A 21,938-nucleotide genomic window follows, 5' to 3' on the forward strand; every position below is an offset into this window, starting at 1 on the left:
AGGTCGATGTCAGACAAATTGTTTAACAGGTTTTTGTCTAGGAATTTTATGGTCTCAGGTCCCACATGTGGGTCCATTTCGAGTTAATTTTTGTGTTTCACTCTTTTGCATGTGGCTGTTGAGTTTCTCCCTTACCATTTGTTGAAGAGACTGTCTTTTTCCCACTGTATATTCTTGGTGCCTAGGTCATAGGTTAACTGACCATAAAAGCGTGTGTTTATTTCTAGGCTCTTGGGTTCGGTTCCATTGTTCTCGGTGTCTATTTCTGTGACAGGGCAATAGTGTTTTGATGACTATAGCTTTGTAGTATGTCTTGAAATTTCAGATTGTGAACCTCCAGCTTTGTTCTTTTTCAAGGATTGCTTTGGCTCTTTGGGTTTTTTGGTGGTTGTTGTCGTTGTTCTTAGTTCGTTGCAAATTTTAGGATTATTTGTTTTAGTTCTGTGAAAAATGTTAGTATTTTGATAGGGATGGCATTAAATCTGAAGATTGCTTTGAGAAGACATAGATACAGCCAAAAGATAAAACATATTCACCATCACAAATCATTGGGGAAATACACATTCAAAACAGTGAAATATCACTTTGTACCTGTCAGGACGGCTAAAATCAGAAAGACAAGAAATACCAAGTGTTGGCGAGGATGCGGAGAAACAGGAACCCTTGTGAACTACTGGTGGGAATGCAAACTGGGCCAGCCACTGTGGAAGACAGTATGGAGATTCCTCAAACAATTAAAAATAGAATTACCATATGATCCCGTAATTGCACATCTGGGTATTTACCTAAAGAAAATGAAAGCACTAATTCGAAAAGATACACGTACCTCTATGTTCACTGAAGCATTATCCACAATAGCCAAAATATGGAAGTAGTACAAGTGTCCACTGACAGATGGATGAAGAAGATGTCACAAAGACGTGCATGCGCGCGCACACACACACCCACACACACACATAGACACACACAGGAATATTATTCAGCCATAAAAAAGAATGAAACCTTACAATTTGCAACAACTTAGATGGACCTGGAGAGTATTATGCTAATAAGGGAATTAAGTCGGAGGAAGAAAAATACCTTATGATTTCCCTCATGTGGAATTTAACAAACAAAAGAACAAAGAAAAAAAAAGAGACAAGAAGCCGGACTCTTACATACGGAAAACAAACTGGTGGTTGCCAAAGGGGAGGCAGGTAAAGGCGATGGGCCAAAGAGATAAAGGGACTTAAGAACGCGCTTCTACTGTTGAGTCGTTAAAGTGTACACCAGAAACTAACTTAACACTGTATGTTAATTGTACTTGAATTTAAAAAAATTTACATAAATAAAAATGCTTCTAACTGTTAAGGTTATAGATGGAAAGATAAGGTCATAGATCTAGTTTCTTTCCCCTCTAGAATGGAGTTAAAATATTTCCTTTATATTTAGAAAACACTGGTTACATTCATTGGCTTTGCTTGGGAACACGGTCTCCTGAAAACAGTCCTCATCTGCAGGTAAGAGGAAGAGAAGGCCACGCGCACTTTGGTTTCTACCACATGGTGACATTCTTAAAACCAGAAAGGACATGTACAAGGAGACTAAAGAACCAGAAAAAATGTGCTTCCATCTGCTCTGCTTAAATCTTCCTGAAAATAGAGATCAGAAAGAAAAATGAAAAAAAGATTAAGTCCTTTTAAAAAATGAGTCTTCTACCTATGGATTGGTTCATTTTCAAAAGGAATTAGATTCTGGGCCCACATATTACCCATTCAAGATACAATGTGTGCTCTCACCTCCCACTAAATATGTTGCTATGACTTTTAAATGGAGGGAACATTTAACAAGAAGCAACCTAGGGAAGGGAAGATCTAACACAGACATCAATAATTCATTTATCAGAAATAGGAGTAGTGGTATGAAATGCCAGGAGACTCTTTCATTTGTAGGGAGGCATTTTCTATTTTAAGCCTAGAACAATACAGTCACCTTTATTCGACAAGCTAATACGAACGCAGGCAAAGCTGAACGGAAGGACAGCTTTTATGGTCTCCTCTGCTGAGGCTATTTCTTTATGCACCTCTATGGGAGATGTGAAAGAGTGACAAAAAAGGAATTTTTATAACTTTTGTACTTCTGCAGTGATTTCCGTCACCCAATAAATAGCTTTAGCCCTAGAAATGGAATCCTGTCAGTCTAAAAGAGATGACTGGCATGGAGCTTTGAGGGTGCTTTCTCTCGTTGTACTAAAACCCATCTGGCATTAGGGCTTCTCAAGTCATCTCCCCATTAAATCCATTAGGTCGGAGCCCAAGTTTTTTCATCCCGTAACCCCTAAGCTTGTAACACAGAGCCCTTCACAAAGCAGGATCTCGCGGAGTGCCATGGAATGAATGAACAGATGTAGCTAAGCAGGAAATTATTCCAGATACGCTCTGAATCCTACTGGTCAGATCGCACAAAGAGGAGGTGTTCACACAGCAGATGCCTGAACCACTTCATTCTGACGACGATTAGAAATTTCTCCCCTTCGCTATCTGGCACCAGATTCAAAGACTCATGCTCTGCTCTAGGAGGTGGGGAAATGGAACGACAGAAAAGCAGATTTACTGTAGACTGAGTGAGTCCCTGCCCTTGCCACCTAAAGCAGCAGAAAAACCTACTGAAACCACTAACCTCGGAGATAGCGACCTCTAAGTCTTACATTAAATCTGAAATATTCATAGGTACATATATTTTGAGGTGACCGTGATTTTCAATCAATTATTTATCAAGAACTAGATAGAGGAATAGAACACATAATTTATAGTAACAGCCATAATCATAATTATAAATTATCTAGCGCCTAATACGTAGTCAGTTGTACATCTGGTGTTTTAGGTATTTTACTGCTAAACTGGGGAAGTATTATTATAATAATTTAAGAGATTAAAAACAACAACAACAAAAAGGAGGAAAGCTCAGAGGACTCAGGCCCAAAGATTATAAAGCTGATTCAGGAGACCTTAAACTAAACGTCAGCTCTTCTGAACTACAAAGTCACTGCTAATTTCCTGGTGCCAAGTGACTTCTATTCCAACAGAATTATCTAGCTTAAAGACAGACCCATCAATCACACCTATAATTATGGTCTAATGAGCAGAGAGGATATCTTAACCCCAAATGCCAGAATACATGGCTTGCATTTGGCCAAGAAAAAATCAGGGGGCACTCCTGAGAGGAGGTAAAGGGACATCTGTTGTCCCAGGTCACGCTCCTAAAACAGAGGTAGGGAATGCTGGTGGGGTACCTCTGGAAATGCCATATTTCACTGTCAAGACTACAAAGGCAAGCCCATATCAGGAGCAATGCCCGTGTGCTCCGAGAACCAAACCCACGCCGTACTCAATGAACCTTGGACCATACTTGGAAGGGGTTAAAACAGGGCACACCAGAGTAAGCCAGAGCGAGCAGAACCATGGCCTGCTTCTTGAGAACAGGTCTTGGAGAGGGCCAAGTTTGAAAGGAATCCTTGCAAAGGATACTCTTTTTCAAAGGCAGCCTGTAAAAAGCCATCCAAGTCAACACTCCAAGAGCGGTCTCTGTGAAGCAGAGCCTCTGTGGTTCGCCATGTTCGTCACACGTCTGACACACCCTGGGAAACAGTCACCATCACCACAGAGAGTTTCAATGCAAAAACTCGCCCCATGTGAATTCAGACAAGATGGCCCATAGGATATGATTTGTTTCTGGTTTCTACCTGTAGCGGCTCTTGCCCCTCAATCTCCTGCCCCAAAATACCCTGGGTGTGAACATGATCGAGTCTTTCCTGTAGCTTTCCTGTCCCTCTTTGCTCTCTAGAAATGTTGGTGGAATAAAGCAAACTCATGGATATAGTATCGTACAGTTCTCCTTAAGGCTTGCCTCGGAAACACAGATTTCTCCCGATACCACTGAGGTACTGGAGAGCAGCGTAAGCGTCGTGTGAAATTTACATGGGGCGACGCACAATTTGGTCCTAGAAACTCTCAGTGAATGTAGAAAACGCATCGCCCTGGGAATACAGACTCGCACAACTACACACCCGAGCAGCGCCGTGCTCCACACTTGTCCACACTTGAAGCTGCTACTTCCTGGTTTCAAGGACCTCACCTTCCACCTTAGGGTGACTGGTAAGTTGCCATGATTCCCAAGGCTGCTGGGGGGGGGGGCGGCAGGAGGGGGTGTCCTCCACTTTGTTTCATTTTCCCCTCTCCTCACAATGGATTAATTTTTCTCCCTATTCTTCGTTCTTTTTCAAAATTTTCATCTCTTTTCCCCCCTCCTTTTTTTCTCTTGCACATAAAGCAGCAGCCGTGGGAGTAGGATCAGACGGACTGTGCACACACTTCCACAAGCAAACTTCAGGTGTTTTTCTAAATAAAGTGGTGCATTTATTATAATTTTACATATCTCATAACCATTTAACATGGGTACAACCAAGTTTTTTTTTTTTTTTCAATAGGTCCCTACCATTTTTTGTGTGTGCATCACCAATGAAGTCTTTGAGGGCTGAGCTCAAATTTCACAGTCTTATTACTTGGCGGTTTTAGATTTTGCAGAGCACAAGTATTTTTAGGGAGGCCTATGTTTGCAGAGCGCAAGTATTGTTTAGGGAGGCCTGCTGTTATTCATAACAGCAGAATGATCTGTATAGCGAAACTTATCAGTGGTGACTTTTTGGTATTGAAACTTCAAGCTTTGGGGCACCTGGGTGGCTCAGTGGGTTAAAGCCTCTGCCTTCAACTCAGGTCATGGTCTCAGGGTCCTGAGATCGAGCCCTATGTTGGGCTCTCTGCTCAGTGGGGAGCCTGTTTCCTCCTCTCTCTCTCTCTGCCTGACTCTCTGACTACTTGTGATCTCTGTCAAATAAATAAATAAAATCTTAAAAAACGACAAAAAAAGAAGCTTCAAGCTTCTTTTTGTTTCAGGCTAGTTCACAAATTAGGTTAAATACATTAGTTCACATTGACTCACATTATAACCCTTGGTGTGACAGTCACTATTAACTTTAAACAGTGTAATCTGGACAGCAATGGCCAGGACTGAGAGAAAGCTATCCAGTTTAATTCAGACTCCTTTGCTTTTTTGTTTAGAAGGCTCTGAAAAATTCTATCAAAATCAATTTATGCACTAATGCTTTTACCGCTGAATCTGATCTGTAACATTTACTGAATGATTAGCAAACGGCACGCTTTCCACAGTAACTTTCTTGAGGCTTCTTTGGAGATGGTGAAAAGAGGAAAAAAAGACAAAGAAGAAACCCACGTGCAGTCACAATTATCTAGGTCAGATGATTTTAGCTAAACTTATTGAGTTAGTTAATCAGATCATACTTGCTGAGAAATTTTTTCCTGAAGAAAAACACAGGCTGGAAATCGTATGTAAAAAATGGGCAAAACACCCCTTTTTGCTACTTCTGAGATTCCAGACTAAAACATGGAAATAAAAATCAAAATGATTGCATTTCAATCATAGCATTATCCTGGAGGAGGTTTGCAGTAAAAGGAAAAAAGCTAATGTGATCTAGAGATTAGAAATATCTACTAATCCTTTAAAGAATCTGGGTCATCTTAAGCAAGAAAAACCATTCCCATTTACTTTCTGAAGAATGTTAAGATATTCCATGGTATCAAATGGATGTGTGTTTTCATCTGCTCTCACAAGCACTACTGTACTGATTGGAGAGAGGAAAAGTGCTCAAATGGGTTTCTAGGACTCTTGAATGTGAAGATAAGAAAGGGTTCTGTACATGGTGAACCTTGTAGGTATTTCACATCTATTAGTGGAAAACACAATCACTACAGAATAGAAGAACAGAGCAGCTAATAAGAAAGCCCCTGGCAGAGACCTCAAGCAAAGGAGTCAACCCAATTTGTTGAATTTAACCCAATAAAGTAACTTTTGGGGGGTATACTTTGTTTTGCCTTTCCCTTTAGACCCCATCCCCCAAAACCGTTCAGGGGCCAATTACCTCATGAGAGGCAGTATTCCCCAGCTGTGCCCTCAAGATATGGAAATGCTGAGTCATTCCCCAGGGATCTCTGTGACATGGAGACCACCCCTTTTGATTACCCAGAAGCTTCCGTGGAAAGACCCCTGTTCACGTTGGAGCAAATTTACAGATCATTTGTTACCACGGCTTTCTAAGGAAATCCTTCCCTCGGCAAGAGTAGAAAACAAAACTCCTTGGCAGCCACCCACCCTTCAGCTGGGCCTTACTTGTTCTCGTTGCTTGCATCGTATCGAGGCATTGGGTCCAGATCATTCCCATTCACGTCACAACTTGCCAGGGCATCCTACAGCCACAGAGGAGAGAACAAGAGGAGGAGACAGACATTTAGTAATTAGCCATTAACCTGAAGGCTCATGCATTCTTAAACACATTTCTGCAAGAGAGTAATTAGATTAAATAATACATTCATGGTTCGATGGTGTCAGGATGCCTTGTTCAGTAATAATCACTGTTGTATTTTTTTCCTTAAGGTGAAGACATACTCTCCACAGACCAAGGAAGAACCCAGACGCTTGTTGCCAACACATTTTCCCTCATCTCTGGAACTGACCTCTCACCCAGTTCCTCTGAAGAGGTCCCCAGGGACCACCAAGTATTCTTGGACTCTCTAGAAGCCAAGTGATTTATTTTCCAGGGATTCTCTCTCTGTTCCTTGCTTCATTTCTGGAGTGTGTAAATTCCTGGTAATTCAAAGATTTTGGAAGATAATTCACAAATAACTGGCCAGCCAATTAAAAATCAGTATTAGAAATTTATTATATTGGGTTATCGTCGTATCTCCATCAGGCAAGAGTTGTCTGGTTCCAGATGTTGTAACTATTATAGAAGAGTCTGTAATTCAGACTTTTTACTAATAACCAGTGACCCTCTGCCCCAACCAAAATAAAGAACACAGTTTTATTGTAGGTCAAGGCTTCGGAATGAGGCAAAAGCATCTGTGAAGCCAAAGCTGGGTCTGTCTGCTTTTAAAAGTGATTGTGAAACATCTCTAGATTCCCACATTTCTTTCTTTCGATTTTCTACATTTCCAAAAACAAATTACTGGCTTATACTTTTACTCCAATTTAAATCACAGTAGGTAGGACTAATTTAGAAAGTTTTGTATTTTCTGACGCTTTAGGGTAACTCCTGATTTCAGTTTTAGTGAAAGTTAATGCTATCCTTGTTTTCTAGCTTTATCAAAGGCTCTGGTTTCTCGAAATAATGTGTAGTACCGAAGAGTCTGATAGTGGGAGAAATTATGCAAAATCCACTGGACATACAAAGGTGGTAGGTAAGTCCCTGCTTCTCATACAAAGGTGGCCCCACAGGCCACCCCCCACCCTGCCATACTGGTCACTAGAGCATGAATGGTATCAAGTGTAACCGACTAATTTTACTTGCAAGGAAAGAGAGGCTTAAGACAGGCTAAATAACTTGGCCAAAGGCATGAAGCATACCAGCCTGTGGAACCAAGACTCAAGCCCAGGCCATGTGCCCCTGACCCCATCCAATGTGCTTTTCTCTACACTTCACCAGATCCAACACGGGACAACTGACAATCATTGGTACTGCTCACCATACAGATATGTTCTAGAGAATTCTGTTTCAAGGGAGGATAAAAATGAAAGGGGCAAAGAATGCAATCACAATTAGGTTAAAGCTGTCTGTGTTTCATTAAATACATTCCTAGCTCGTTGGGGGTGGGGGCAGGAACACCCCTAAAAAACCGACACTGTGTATGACCAGAAAGACTTCTCTGCTGGGAGAGAGGTCCCCACAATTCTGTTCTTTATTCGACCTGGCCTCACTCACTGCAGCCGTCAGGCCCCAGCTTCTACTGTTATCAAGAGAGGAGACGAACAGAAATTTCTTTTTAGCTCTCAAATTCTACGCTGTGGATGCCTGTGTGTGCTTGGAGGCAGGGTGAGAGCAGCCACTCAAACATTTTGTTCAAATGAGAAGGAAATGAATTTGCAGTTCCTTCTTTCTCTCTTTTTAACCTTAGGGAAAAATCATCTAATTTAGCGGAAATTGTTTCAGTATGTCATTGTAAAAAATTAATTTGTGAAGTTTCTTGGCTGAATGTTTGACACGAAACAGCTGACAGGATGGAAGACTGTGAGGAAAGATTCAAGTGTGAGGGGACGCTGGGGGTTCGTGTGGAGGAAGGTCTCTGTGGGTCAGAAATATGGGTCACTGTGAGCCAGTGGAGTTTCTCGGGCACCAAAGAAGTGGCTTGGAGGTGTTTTATTTGCAAAGATAAAGTGGAGTCTCTTCAGGAAAATTAATTTGAGAGTCAGTATCTTGAAAGAAGTGAGCCTGAGCGAATGAGAAAGGAACATTGGAAACAATATGGCGGAGCTCTCTCTAAATGGTTTGAGAAGCTGGAGCGGTAGGTGAGAGAGAGAAAGAGAGGGAGAGGCAGAGGGAGTGGGGCCAGAGCAGACATGGAGGGGATACCCGTGGTGCCCAGAAACTAAACCTTCTCATGCTGAGGGAGATGGAGATGAGGAGAGATATTAGATTTCAAGGAGGCATCATATCCCTGTCTCTGAAACTTGGCCTTGAGGAAAGTTAGGTCCGTTCTGAGTGAGCCCAGGACAACATCCCCCAGGGCTGCTCTGTGTCCACCGAGGCAGCAAGCTTGCCAGGATGGGAAGTCGTCTGTGCCGCTGGGCAGGGGGAACCACGGGGCAGGGCCTGCCTCACCATTCTCTGCCAGCTCAGGCACAGGGTGGTGGGTTGGGCTGGCTGAAGTCACTCCTTTAATGACCATGAACGGCAATATAGAAGACAAAAATCTGCAGAGACAGGGTCCTCCCAATCATGTAGCTCAGGATTCCTTATGGGTCCCCTCCATAAACACGGGGCAAAGCTTCCCACCCCGATCTGTGACTTTCCTCCTTTGGGGTCAGTAAGACTCCTGTAAAGGGTAGCAAAGTAGACTTCACCATGATTTAGAGCTGCTTGTATTTCCAGGAATAGGAGAGGAAACTTTAATTGGCTAGAAAATCACCAATTTTAAGAGAAATTTTTTCAGTATCAACATGAAATATAATTTAGGGACACTTGACACAGCCCAGATTTTGGAATCAGGAAGGAAGGCGGGGTGAGGGGATTGTTAAAGTGGCATTCAGTGATATCAGTGTTTCTGGGTGGAAACAGCTGTCATAAGAGGTCTGAGGGGAAGTCAGAAAACATGGGTGTGAGTAGGACCCACGGGATTTTCTGCCAAGCCGTCATGGGAATCAGAGTTATATTTGCAGATAACAGGGGATTGTTGCATGCTCTATATTTTACTTTTTATTTTTTTTTAAGATTTTATTATTTGTCAGAGAGAAAGCCCAAGTAGGCAGAGTGGCAGGCAGAGGCAGAGAGAGAAACGGGCTCCCCACTGAGCAAGGAGCCCGATGCAGGACTTGACTCCAGGACCTTGGGACCATGACCTGAGCTGAAGGCAGCTGCTTAACCGACTGAGGCCTCAGGTGTCCCCATGCTCTGTATTTTAGACAGAACACTAAGGTGTCAGGAAATAAATTTGGAGCCGACAGAGAATGGCATACTGAGAGATAATTATGGCACTCTTAACTGAACTTAGAAAGCAGAAGCCAATGGAAGGAATGAGCTTAGAGCGTAGAGTTTAGAGAGATCATGGACACATTTCTTCTGGGCAGTAGATATCAATGGTGGTAGAGGGGACCCAGAGACCCAAGGGACAGAAATTGACCCCAATGTTCCATGGGCCCTGGGTATCAAAACCAGGATTTTCAGTCAAAGTACTGAGTGTCAGCACTTTCCTTGCTCTGTGGTCTTGGGCTCATCCTACGTTCTCTTGGAGTCCTGGAATCACACTTCCTTCTTAAGAAAGGGAAGTGACTGCTTCTAGGACAAGTAGGAGGCTGATCACTATTATCCTTTGAAAAAGAAGAATTTTAAAAAAAAGAGAGAGAAAGGCCAGTAGAAAAACTTGAGAAATGTTCTAAGTACGTTTTCCTCCCTAAGAGAAACAGAGCCCGTTGCATGGCTGCGAGGCTGAGGCTTTGAGAAGAGCCGTCATTACTGGGAGCAGAGGGTGATGGGGTGGGGTTTCTGCCGCCTTATCCCCTGCTTTGTGTCATCAGAACATCAAAGGCATTGGAAAGTTGAAAGCAGTAGCTCGTGCTCCCTGTACTCAGAGGGCACGTCTTTTCATAAGACGAAGCAATATGCAGAGCCTACTCCGTTAGCTGAGATTTTCAGTAGTATCCTTATTTCCTGACCATCATCACTCATGCACCCTTATTTCCCAGGAGGGAAGGGGTTCCGACCACAGCTCACACTCACATAGTTCTGCATCAGATCCGGGTGGGTTCTCTCAATGCCGTCATCCAGGATGGTCACCACGATGTTCTTTCCCGTGTAGCCTCTCTTCCAGGCTCCTTCGATGTTCATGTCTGATTGGCAGGGATGTGTGTTGTCACTGCAGTGCTGAGGAAGAAGGAGGAAGAGTTAGCATGGAGGACTAATCATCGGAAGATGGGAAAATCACCTCCGTGTGGAGGTAATGGAGCGCGTTAATGGAAATGCGGAGGTGGCCTACGGAGCAGGAGCACGGGTCTCTAGCATAGTAACAGGAGAAGGTGGGAAGGGTAGATGTGGAAAAGGCAAGTGGGACAGAAATCTTCTGCCAGCTCTGCCCTGTCCTAATGCCATAGATCCTTTAGAAAAAATAGAGTCAAATAAATTACATCCCAGTGGCACAATTGGGGGTGTGTCATTTTATCGTAGCACGTATTAATGGCACGTAAAAAGGCATTGTAACATTTCTGTTTTGTGTTTTTTTTTAAGATTTTTATTTATTTGACAGAGATCACAAGTAGGCAGAGGGGCAGGCAGGGGGCGGGGGGACAGGCTCCCCATGGAGCAGAGAGCCCGATGTGGGGCTCAATCCTAGGACTCTGGGATCATGATCTGAGTGGAAGGCAGAGGCTTTAACCCACTGAGCCATCCAGACGCCCACATTGTAACATTTCATTCATAAACCCAAACTAGGCAAGGGTAGCACACCCAATTGATCCTTTCTTAACCAGGCGCCTGGAAGCCAAACAAGCCAAAGCTAAGAACTCGGGTCGCTTTTGGACGGTGTCAGCCAGAGAGAGGCTTCAGTCAGAAACCCATGAACGAGAAACAAAGTAACAGACCCGTCATATCCCTTTTACAGAATTAACCAGAGCTGTCAGGTAGGGGGCGGGCACACTTGGCCAGCGGTATGGAGAAACATCGGGTTTTAGCTCATTAGGTTCAGAGTTATTTGGTTCCACAGTGGCTACAACGTATAAACATAGTAAGAAATGCATGAAACCAGCAGCTTTTTCTGTTAGACAAACGTTCATCCAATCCACACAATGACCCCTCCAAGTCCACCTCTTTGAAATATCCCTAAGGGGTATGGTTTCCCAGGTTCCTAAGACTTCACAGAGGAACAAAGGAGAAAAAACGTGCTGTAACCTAATGCTGTCATGACATGGGCCACCCCGGACCTTACCATTCTCCATTTTCTTGCTGCCTTTGTAACAGTCCAGCTCTTCGGGAGTGGGAAAGAATGCCAGCTTTATAGGCTCTGAGTATAATGGAGACCCCACTGCCCCTGACTCAGTTTCCTGAGCACCTGCTACCCGCTGGGGTATGGCGGGAAGCAGGTATGTAAGGTTCCTGTCCTAATGAGCCTTCTAATGGAGAGATACCATTCAGAGCCCTCCTTCGATTTTAAAGGAATGAAAGAGGGTGATATGGTGACTAATGCCAGGGGACCAGGGCACACGACTCTTTGGTCTCAGGAAGTGAAATCAGAGCTGATGCATTAATGGTGAGAAGGAGCTGCTCTGCCCAAGAGCCTAGACATTCGTCTCTTCTCGGGAGAGAACACGGTCAATGCCAGGGTAACATAAGGTGGGAAATTGCTTAGCACACCGAAGAAAGAGAAAGAAGGTGGTATATGGCTGAAGCTCAGGGAATGAGGGACAGAATGGTCTGGAAGACAACCAGTCAGAAGCAGAAGAGAGGTCAGACCATCCAGGGCTTTGTAGACATGACTGGGCTTTTATTCCAACAACAACCTAAATCAATGGAAGCTCATCTCTTTCCGAACGTCATCCATCAAAATCTGGTGCTAATGAGAGACAGATGCCTCTAACAGCCTCTGATAAGAATTTGTAAATTTTTTCTCCAAATGAGACTGCCTCTCATCCAATGTTATCAACACACTTGACAGTTTCAAGGATTCATTTTCACAAAGGGTGTACCCACTTTTCACCGCAGGTAATAGCAATTTCATGGAGGATGAGGGCTTATATATTTTTGGAACATCTGTATCTTTTCCTCACCTTCTTGACTTATTTCTGGCATTTGAGGCTCTGCACACACCCACACATTCACTCTACTACGACACTGACCCAGATTCCACTCTCTCCACCTCCCCCCAGTTTTCCAGGCGTAGCCCAGCTCCTACACCTCTTCTCACAAAGACTTCTCATGGACTTCAGCCGACTCATTGGTCTCTATCCTATCCCTGAACTCAAGGATATAGACAGACAGACAGACACAGACACACACATTCTGTCCTATACAATCCAACCCCCTAATAAATCCACCCCCTTAATAAATTCTGAACTGCTCTTGACTATTGGATCTTGTATGTGAATTTTGTCTTATTGACTGTAAGCCCCCTAAGACTATGCATTAAACCAAGTCTAACCTAGGACTGTGGTAAATATTGGGCTGACAGATCACATGCCAGAAGTGAGGGCATATCCTCAACCTCATTTCCAAGTTCACAGCTGCTGTGATGCTCGCTGCTCCATCCCTTGTCAGGGATGCCTAGCCAGCTAATGCTTACTTAATGGAGATAATCATGAAAGAAATGATTTCCGAAATGTCTACGTTTTCCAGAAGTCTCCTTCTGGCCAAGAGTGTGGGCTTCTCCTCACCAAACACTTTAATGTAACAGAAAACAACCTTGACAGGTTTCCACGTCATTTTCCCTGTCTCAGAACCTGTTCTGGCCACCTGTGGTATCGTTTGTGACATGAAGCAATGTTAATGTGGCCAAGAGGTGGGCTGGAGGAAGGAAATGTGCAGGAAATGGGTAACCCACAAATGGGATAGCCATCCTGGAGTGAAGGGATGCTGCCTGAAATTGTAATTATGAAAATTGAAGAAAACCAGCCGTCTATGGAAAACATGTGTGTTAAAAGTGAAGCAATTAGGTTTCTTTCTTCCACCTCTGCCCCTGTTGAAACCGACTTTAACAGATTAAATATTTTTGTACCATCTTTTTTTCTTTTCATCTGCCAACGTGGAAAGGGAAGGAGGGGAAATAGCCAATTCATTCAGATCATCTAATATAGCAAGTGGCCAACATGTCAAAAGAAAAAGAAATCAGGGCCTGGGGTGTTTCCTGCAAATGAGTAATAAGGTCAGAGGACCCTTAAATCAGAATCCTAAATTCTGAATGTGATCTTTAGATTTTTTTTAAATTTTTTTTTATTTTTTTTCAGTTTCACCGTCTACTGACCTTTTGGTGTCAGGATGGACACAGTATCTTCTCTTTCCTAATTTTATTGAGGTACAGTTGACATACAATATTGTATTAGTTTCAATACAATAAAACATAGTAATTCAACATTTATATATATTGCAAAGCAATCATCATAACAAATCTAGCTATTATCTGTCACCATACAAAATTGTTACATATTATTAACTATATTTCCTATGCTATACATTGTATCCCTGTGTCTTATTTATTTTATCACTCAAAGTTTATACCTTTTAATAACATCCCCTCCAAACTCTCCCCCCTGGCGACCAGCAGACAGTTATGCTCTCGGTATCTATGAGTCTGTTTCTTTTGATTTTTTTTTTTTTTTTAAACACACATTTCCAGTGGTCGAGCCTTCCAAACATGTTTCTGATGTGGTTGTTTCACACACCTAAGGTATCCAGAGAGCAAAGACTATGGAATATACTGGTGCCAGTCAACAATGACCCAAGAGGAGAATGAATTAATCACTTCCTTAACTGCCTCACTGAAATGGTCTCTAAACTGGGCTCTATTTCCTTGACAGGAATCTATGCTATAGCATCACCCGAAGGCAAAAAGAACATAGGTTAGTTCGAATTTCCTCAGACATAGTCAATCAATGTTGAGAAGATCTTGGCCAGAGATGAACTCAAGGCTAGTTTCCAGAAAGGTGTCCCCACATATGTGGTCTATAGACCGGTATCCAAAAAGAGTCCACTCAGAGCCTCCAGGATCTCTGAAGATGATGCAAACCACATATACGCTCAGTATATATAAATACTTACAGTAAATGTATGCACCTTCGTTTCTGAATAATGTACTGTATTTTCAATGATGGCCTATGCACAAGTGACTAAATATTTAGAGAAATGACACAAAATGGAAAATAGGAACGATGCTTGCCACCTGCGTCTCTCACTTCCTTATCCATAAAAGCTTTTATTTGGGAATGCAATTTGAAAGAGTTTGCTCTGTGGGCTCTAGAAATGACCTTTTCCATACCCGGGTTATGAGCTGTTCTGCTTAAGGACCAGCGCACAGGACCATAGGGGAAGGGAGGGAAAACTGAAGACAAAGATATCAGAGAGGGAGGCAAACCATGAGAGACTCTGGACTTTGGGAAACAAACTATGGGTTAAAGAAGGGAGGAGGGCAGGGGGGGGGGACGGGGTAACCAGGTGATGGGCATTAAGGAGGGCACGTGTTGTGATGAGCATTGGTGTTATATACAACTAAGGGACCACTGAACACTACACTAAAAACCAATGATGTACTCTATGTTGGCTAACTGAACATAATAATAAAAAATAAAAAAAAATAAATCACTCTGGGTGTGTCTGCTTTTCTTGTGTTTTCATGAACACATCACAGTGTTTGCTCAATGAAAGAACAGTTTCTACTAAAAATAAACACTTTTGTTAAGTTTTTGCCGTCCTTTTCTTGGGGGGAGGATGGGGGGTGACTCTCAATGTCATTCTTTTTAAACTTCTCCAAGTTCTGAGGGTCTTCAAAGGACTGCCAATTTATATGCTGCCAACAGCTCATGCACTAACATTGAAAACATCTCTTGTTATTATTAATACAGTGGCTCCACAGACTGCATTTCTGAGAATACATGCTTTGTGAGAATGCAGAATACATAAAAATTCTGTTTTATAGACAAATTCAAAAACATAGCTAGTCAACCTAGTACAGTGTATATATACTTGAAAGTCTTCGTAGAAGCTGCAGTCCAAGAGGTGTAAGAAATTTAAAGAAAAAAAAGCAAGCAAAACAAAAAAACAAAACCCAGAATCGATACTCCCTTAGGGGAAATAGAACTGACACCTACAAGAGTCTTATCATGGCCAAGCATTGGACTAATTACTTCATTTAAGACTCGGAACAACAGTTTGAAGGAGGTATTCCTACCATTTACTTTTAACAGATTAAAAAAGGGGGGGTGCTTAATCAGACTCAGTAGCCTTCCAGAGTTCACACAGCTAGTCAATATTAAAATTAGGATTCAAAAGGAAACAGTCTGACACCAGACCACAGGGTTATGGAAACTCTTCTGTTAGAAGTTAAAACAGAAGGGGCTTAGCGGAAGGCGAAACATGTGTGAAGCCAGGGGTAGGTTAGGAGTGGGTGCTGGACAAGAGAGCATCGGTAAAGGCATTCAAATCACAAATCTCACTTGCCTTAGCGCTGTGATCAGTGCGTTCAAGGGATAAGGTAGAACACAGCTGAGTAAGACCACAGGGACCTAATTTTTCCCTAATTCCACATATTCCAACATATCTTTCAGGAAATCGTGAAGTTTCTATTTTCTTAGTTGCAGTGACAGAGAGCTCACTTCTTTGCTAAATAGCCAAAGATTGTGCTGGCAAATCAGTTTTTAAAAGATTTTATTTAATTCATTCATCCATTCATTCACTGAGAGAGAGAGAGACAGAAGAGAGAGAGAGAGAGAGAGAGAAAGAGAAGGGACAGAGAGAGAGAAAGAGAATCCAAAGCAGATTCTGCACTGAGTGCAGAGCCCAACATGGGACTCCATCTCATGACCTTGAGATCAGGATCCTGAGCTAAAATCAAGAATTCGAGGCTCTATGGACTGAGCCACCCATGTACCTCTTGATTCATTAAAAAAAAAGGGGGGGGTTCCAGGGTGGTTCAGTGGGTTAAAGCCTCTGCCTTTGGCTCAGGTCATGATCCCAGGATCCTGGGATTGAGCCCCGCATCGGGCTCTCTGCTTGGCAGGAAGTCTGCTTCCTCCTCTGTCTCTGCCTGCCTCTCTGCCTACTTGTGATCTCTGTCTGTCAAATAAATAAAATCTTTAAAAAAAAAAAAAGAAAGAAAGAAAGAAAGAAAGAAAGAAAGAAAGAAAGAAAATTCCTTTGGGTCTAGGCTGCCTCATCAGAAGAGCATATGACCTTGATCTTGGGGTTGTGAGTTCGAGCGCCATATTTGACATAGAGATTACTAAAAAAACTAAATAAACTTTAAAAAAAAATCCCTTATTTGTAGTGTTTGCCAATTTCCATGGTGTAAATACCCACATCATGTTGAGTTTTAAACTATCACACTCCACAAAATTCCTGAATCTGCAACAGTAAGTTCACATGAGCTCTCAGAAGGCATATCCAAAACACCACAGGAAATGGCTCACTCCACTGTTAGCCTTGCTCCCTTTAAGATGAAAGTGTCCCTTCCAATGGATCTGACATCTGCTTCTCAGATGGTACTGGTAAGTACCTATGTCTAGCTGTCCCCTTCACAGTTTCAGACAATCATTTTACTTCTTCATGCATCTATTTGGAAAAGGTCTTTCCTTGACTTCTTTCTCAGGGTGAGCTAGAGATATTGGACTTTGGACTTTTGTGAGGCCATAAACTGATGGGTTCTTCTTGGGATACATGAAGTAGAAATTCTATAACTCCAAAACCAAGGATGACTTCATAGATTTTTGAAATCTCTATTAAGTTAGAGCCCTGCGACATGTACTATTCAGTTTATGGTTCAATTTGATGGACTTGAAGTCCTTTCTTACCACACATATGGGGGCAAAAAAAAAAAAAGCTGTCCCTGGCCAAAACAGTTCTAACAACCAATTATTCAAGGAGTATTACTCAATTTGTAGATTTTCCAGAAATTCCAAAGAAGCCCAGTCTATTTTAATGACATGAAACTCAGCATAGCAACTAACTACTACAGCTGAGGTTATCAGAAAAATTAAATCCCACCTCCACCACTTTCCAGCTACATGAGTTTGTTAAGTTCCCTACATTCTTAAAACCTGACCTATAGTTTGAATGTAGAGAATTGCCATAAAGATTAAAGAAGATAAAGTACATAAGAAATGGCTGCTGTTACTACAATCCTTTGTTGATGAGAACACAGTCATAGGAGGCAGGAGTGTACCCGATAGTTTAGAAAAGAACACTAATTGTGGAGACAGAGAGAGATTACTACAAAAATAATACGATAACGGTTTTCTTCATTGTCTGGAAAGGCAGGTCAGACAAACTTGAAGGGCACTTGATTCTTTTTTGTTTGTTTTGTTTGCTTTTGTTTTTGTTTTCTTTTCTTTTCATTTTTGGGGGGCACTTGATCCTTTGTAAGATTAGCTGGGATGACCTGATTATTTTACATTTGTGGCTGCAGGTCTAGAGACTAGGGATGAGACGTGCGAGTAGAAAACAGCGTCCAACTCCTCCTTGTTACATGGGTCAGCTGGCCTCCTATGAATCATCACACATTTTTTTTTTTAAACTCCACACATTTATACCAGTATTCCAACCCATCCAGAACCATGGTTCACATTTACGATAATACCATTTTGACAGAGGATCATTTCTCAGTTACAAAATCTCAAGGATGTCCCACATAACACCCAAGAAACATCAGAAAACAGCGAACTTAAGAAGAAGAAAGGCTATGGGGGTACAAAACATGCCTAGACAGAGGAACATGAGAGAAAAAATTAGTTCCAAAAATTCTACTGGTAACTGGGGATCAAGAAATTGAGGCAGTATAGCCAACCCATCTTTGACAAAGGAGCAAGGGCCCTACAACGGACCGAAGATAATAATGGTGCTGGAACAATGTCCATCTAGACACAGACCCTACATCCTTCACAAAAATTCACTCAAACTGGATCTGAGGCCTCAATGTAAAATGCAAAACTAAAATTCCTGGAAGATAACACAGGAGAAAAGCTAGATGACCTTGGGTATGAGGATGCCTTTTTAGATACAACACCAGAGGCACATTCTGTGAAAGAAATAATTGAAAAGCTGAACTTCATTAAAATTAAAAACTTCTGCTCTGTGAAAGATAATATCAACACATTGAGAAGATGATCCACAGACTAGGAGAAAATATTTGCAAAAGACACATCTAAAACAGGATATGTCCAAAACATACAAAGAACTCTTAAATTCAACAATAAAGAAGCAAACAATCTTTTCAAAAAATGGGCCAAAGACCCTAACAGACACCTCACCAAAGAAGAGATACAGAGGGCAAATAAGTTTATGAAAAGATGTTCCATGTCATTGGTCAGCAGAAAAATGCAAATAAAAATGAGATACCAGGGGCACCTGGGTGGCTCAGTGGGTTAAGCTTCTGCCTTCGGCTCAGGTCATGACCTCAGGGTCCTGGGATCGAGCCCTGCATTGGGCTCTCTGCTCAGCAGGGAGCATGAATCCCACCAACCCCCTTCCTGCTTCTCTGTCTACTTGCGATCTTTCTGTCAAATAAATAAATAAAATCTTAAAAAAAAAATCAGATACCACCACACAACTATTAGAATGGCCAAAATCCAGAACACGGACCCTGTCAAACACTGGTAAGGCTGTGGAGCGACAGGAACTTTCATTCACGGCAGGAAGGCAATGGCAGCCACACTGGGCGACGGTTCGGCAGCATCTTACAAAACTAAACAGACTCTTGCCATATAACTGTTATACTCCTTGGCATTTACTACAAGGAGTTGAACACACATATCCATACACCAAAACACTGCAAACGGGTGCTTATTTACAGCACCTTTATTCACACATGCCAGAACTCAGAAGCTTTCAGAAACTCAAGATGGCTTTCAGCAGGTGAATGCACAAACTGTGGTTCACTGTCTGTGTTCCAGACAGTGGAACATTACTCAGTGCTAGAAAGAAATGAGCTCTCAAGCCATGAAAAGCCATGGAGGAAATTTAAATTACTCAGTGAAAGGAGCTGATCTGAAAAGGCTACACCCCGAAAGATTCCAACTATAGAACACTGTGGAAAGAGGCGAAACTATGAAGACGGTAGAAAGATCAGTGGTTGCTGGGGATTGGGGAGGAGAGGAAGGGTAAGGGGAGCACCGAGAATTTTCAGAGTTGTGCAAATGCTGTCCGGGATACTCCCGTGCTGGATACAGGTCATTACATGTTGGTCCCAAACCACAGAAGGTACAATCCCAAGGGCGACCCTAATGCAAACCATGGACTTGGGGTGATTACGCATCAGTGTAAGTTCATCGAGTACAAGAAAGGGGCCACCCTGATGGGGGGCGGTGAGAATGTGGGCAGCTACACAGGTGTTGGTGCAGGAGGCATAGGGGAAATCTCTATACCTTCCTCTCAAGTTTACTGTGAAGCTGAAACCACTGTGGAAAAAAAAAATATGTGGTCTTGGGGAAAAAAAAAAAAAAGAAGAAGAAGCAGCATTGAGGCAGAACTGCCAAAGGATCACTGGACAGTCTGTGCATTTAGGTGAGCGGCCGTTTCTCTCATGTGTGAACTGTGGGATCCTCTTTGCATCTGGTCGCCCCTGACGCATCTTGAATTAGAAACTTCCCGTCCTAAAGATACGTATCGAAGTGAAATCCAAGAAGCCAACAAACAAATCTTTTCTCCTTCCCAGAACGCCTACATGTCCCGTCGTCGTGTTCAGAGAACGGGTCTGAGCTGCGTCACCCAGCATTGTTGCTAAAGGGTAACCCGAAAGCCCTAAAACTCACTGGACGTTTCTGAGACCCTGAGACCGAGCTTCACTTGATATGCACAGCCCGCTGCACGGCCAGGATTCACACCGCTCTCGAATGCGGCAGGTCTAAAAACACTCGGATTTTGGAAGCCTGGGTCTGAAACCTCTGCCCCTTCCTCTTTTCTTCCTCTAGTTCTGCCGCAGTGCCCCCCAGGGTTCACAGGGTCTTGAAGTGTAGGCTGTTGGCCCCGATCCAGGACCTTCTACCTCCCTAACCAACCTTAGGCTTTCCATCTATTTCCCTGTCATCTAAAAAATATTTGTATCAAGCTCTCACTACATTCTGGTCGCTCTACGGGGGCTCGGACACTGTGCCTGTGCTCAAGTCCTTCAAGTCTTATCTGTGTGACCACCAAGCAATTTCACAAAAACACCTGCCTGGCACCGGAATGAGGGTTGCCTGAAGACGTGGGAACATGGAGCTTAGTCCGGGGGAGGTGAGGAGAGGCTGAGCGCACTTCCTGGAGAAAGTGACATTTCAGCGGAGCTACCAAAGAGGAGCTGACTGGGGTGGGGGGGTAAGGGATGGAGAGGAGGTGCTCATCCGGGGGAAGGGGAGAGAACAATCAAAGAGAGACTCCAGCAGTAAAGGAACTGAAAGAAACCCGGTACCACGGCCACGTACAGATGAAAGAGAAGCGAGGGAGGAGAGCAAGTAGAATGAGATGAGATGGCAGAGACACGGGGGCCAGGCTGTACATGCTCTTACAAGCCATGTTTGTTTGTTCGTTATAGTTGAAGTTCTACCACAATTCAGTGTAAAATCACTTAAGGGTTTTAAGACAGGGATTCATGTAGTTTGGATGTCTGAAGTGCATCTCAAACTGCGGGGCGCTGGGTGGCTCCGTCACTGGAGTGTCTGACTCTTAGTTTCGGGTCAGGTCCTGATCTCAGGGTCCTGGGATCGAGCCCCGTATCAGGCTCTGTTCTCAGTGCAGAGTCTGGTTGTCCCTCTACCTCTGCTCCTCCCCATGCTTTCTCTCTCGTAAATAAAAATCTTAAAATAAATTTAAAAAAATGTATGTCAAACCGAATTCCAAGAAAACCACTTGATTTCTCCTTCTGGCTCCTGCAAAACCATTCGTACCCAGGATTTTCCATGCTCCCCATGCCAGCTTACACCATCTGGGCCTCCTTGCCTTCCTTGCAAACGCCCGTCAGCAGATCCTTCAAAAGAACTCTGAAACCTGACCTCTTCCCACCATCTTCATGGCCACACACTGATTCAAGCTACTATAACCTCTTATTCCTCTATAGCTTCTTTTCCATGCAGCAGTGGTCGTTGTAAGTGGCCGTAAACGAAGTCAGAGTGATTCTCAATAAACATGGCCAATCATTCTCCAGTTCCACTGACTTTGCCCTCACAGTTTCTTAAAGATTTTATTTATTTATTTGACAGACAGAGATCCCAAGTAGGCAGAGAGGCAGGCAGAGAGAGAGAGGAGGAAGCAGGTTCCCCACTGAGCAGAGAGCCTGATGCAGGGCTTGATCCCAGGACCCTAGGATCATGACCTGAGCCGAAGGCAGAGGCTTTAACCCACTGAGACACCCAGGTACCCCTCCCCTCACAGTTCCAGTAATATACCAAATCCATTCCACGGACTGATGGGAAGCCATTCCCCGGCCCTATTACTCATTCAGTTCCACTAACTATCCTTTTCCATCCCAACCCTACTCCTTTCCCAAGGTTTGGAAATCTTGCTATTTGTTGACACTGACTCAGGTATCCACACAGTTCCCTCTCTGATGTTCAACGATCACTTCCGGAGAGAGGCTTTCCCTAACCCAGCGATGGGAAATAGCATTGTGTCACTCTCTACTCTTGACGCTGATTTCATTTTCTTCACAGCACTCCTAATTACTGTGTCA

At 43.1% G+C, this 21,938-nt stretch overlaps 1 protein-coding gene across 4 annotated transcripts in view; it reads right to left on the reverse strand.

Moving 5' to 3' along the window:
* The window catches only part of PCSK5 (proprotein convertase subtilisin/kexin type 5), a 449,573-nt gene that overhangs the window by 314,792 nt on the left and 112,843 nt on the right, over positions 1–21,938 (reverse strand). For all 4 annotated transcript variants that reach the window (XM_044265871.1, XM_044265870.1, XM_044265868.1 and 1 more), the window contains exons 4-5: positions 10,322–10,465; positions 6,223–6,299 (exon numbers count right to left, since the gene is read on the reverse strand). In XM_044265871.1, the coding sequence (XP_044121806.1) occupies positions 6,223–6,299; positions 10,322–10,465 (221 nt within the window). The remainder of the gene's footprint in view (positions 1–6,222; positions 6,300–10,321; positions 10,466–21,938) is intronic.

This window comes from Neovison vison, chromosome 9, assembly GCF_020171115.1.
Source record: "Neovison vison isolate M4711 chromosome 9, ASM_NN_V1, whole genome shotgun sequence".
Lineage (NCBI taxonomy): Eukaryota > Metazoa > Chordata > Mammalia > Carnivora > Mustelidae > Neogale > Neogale vison.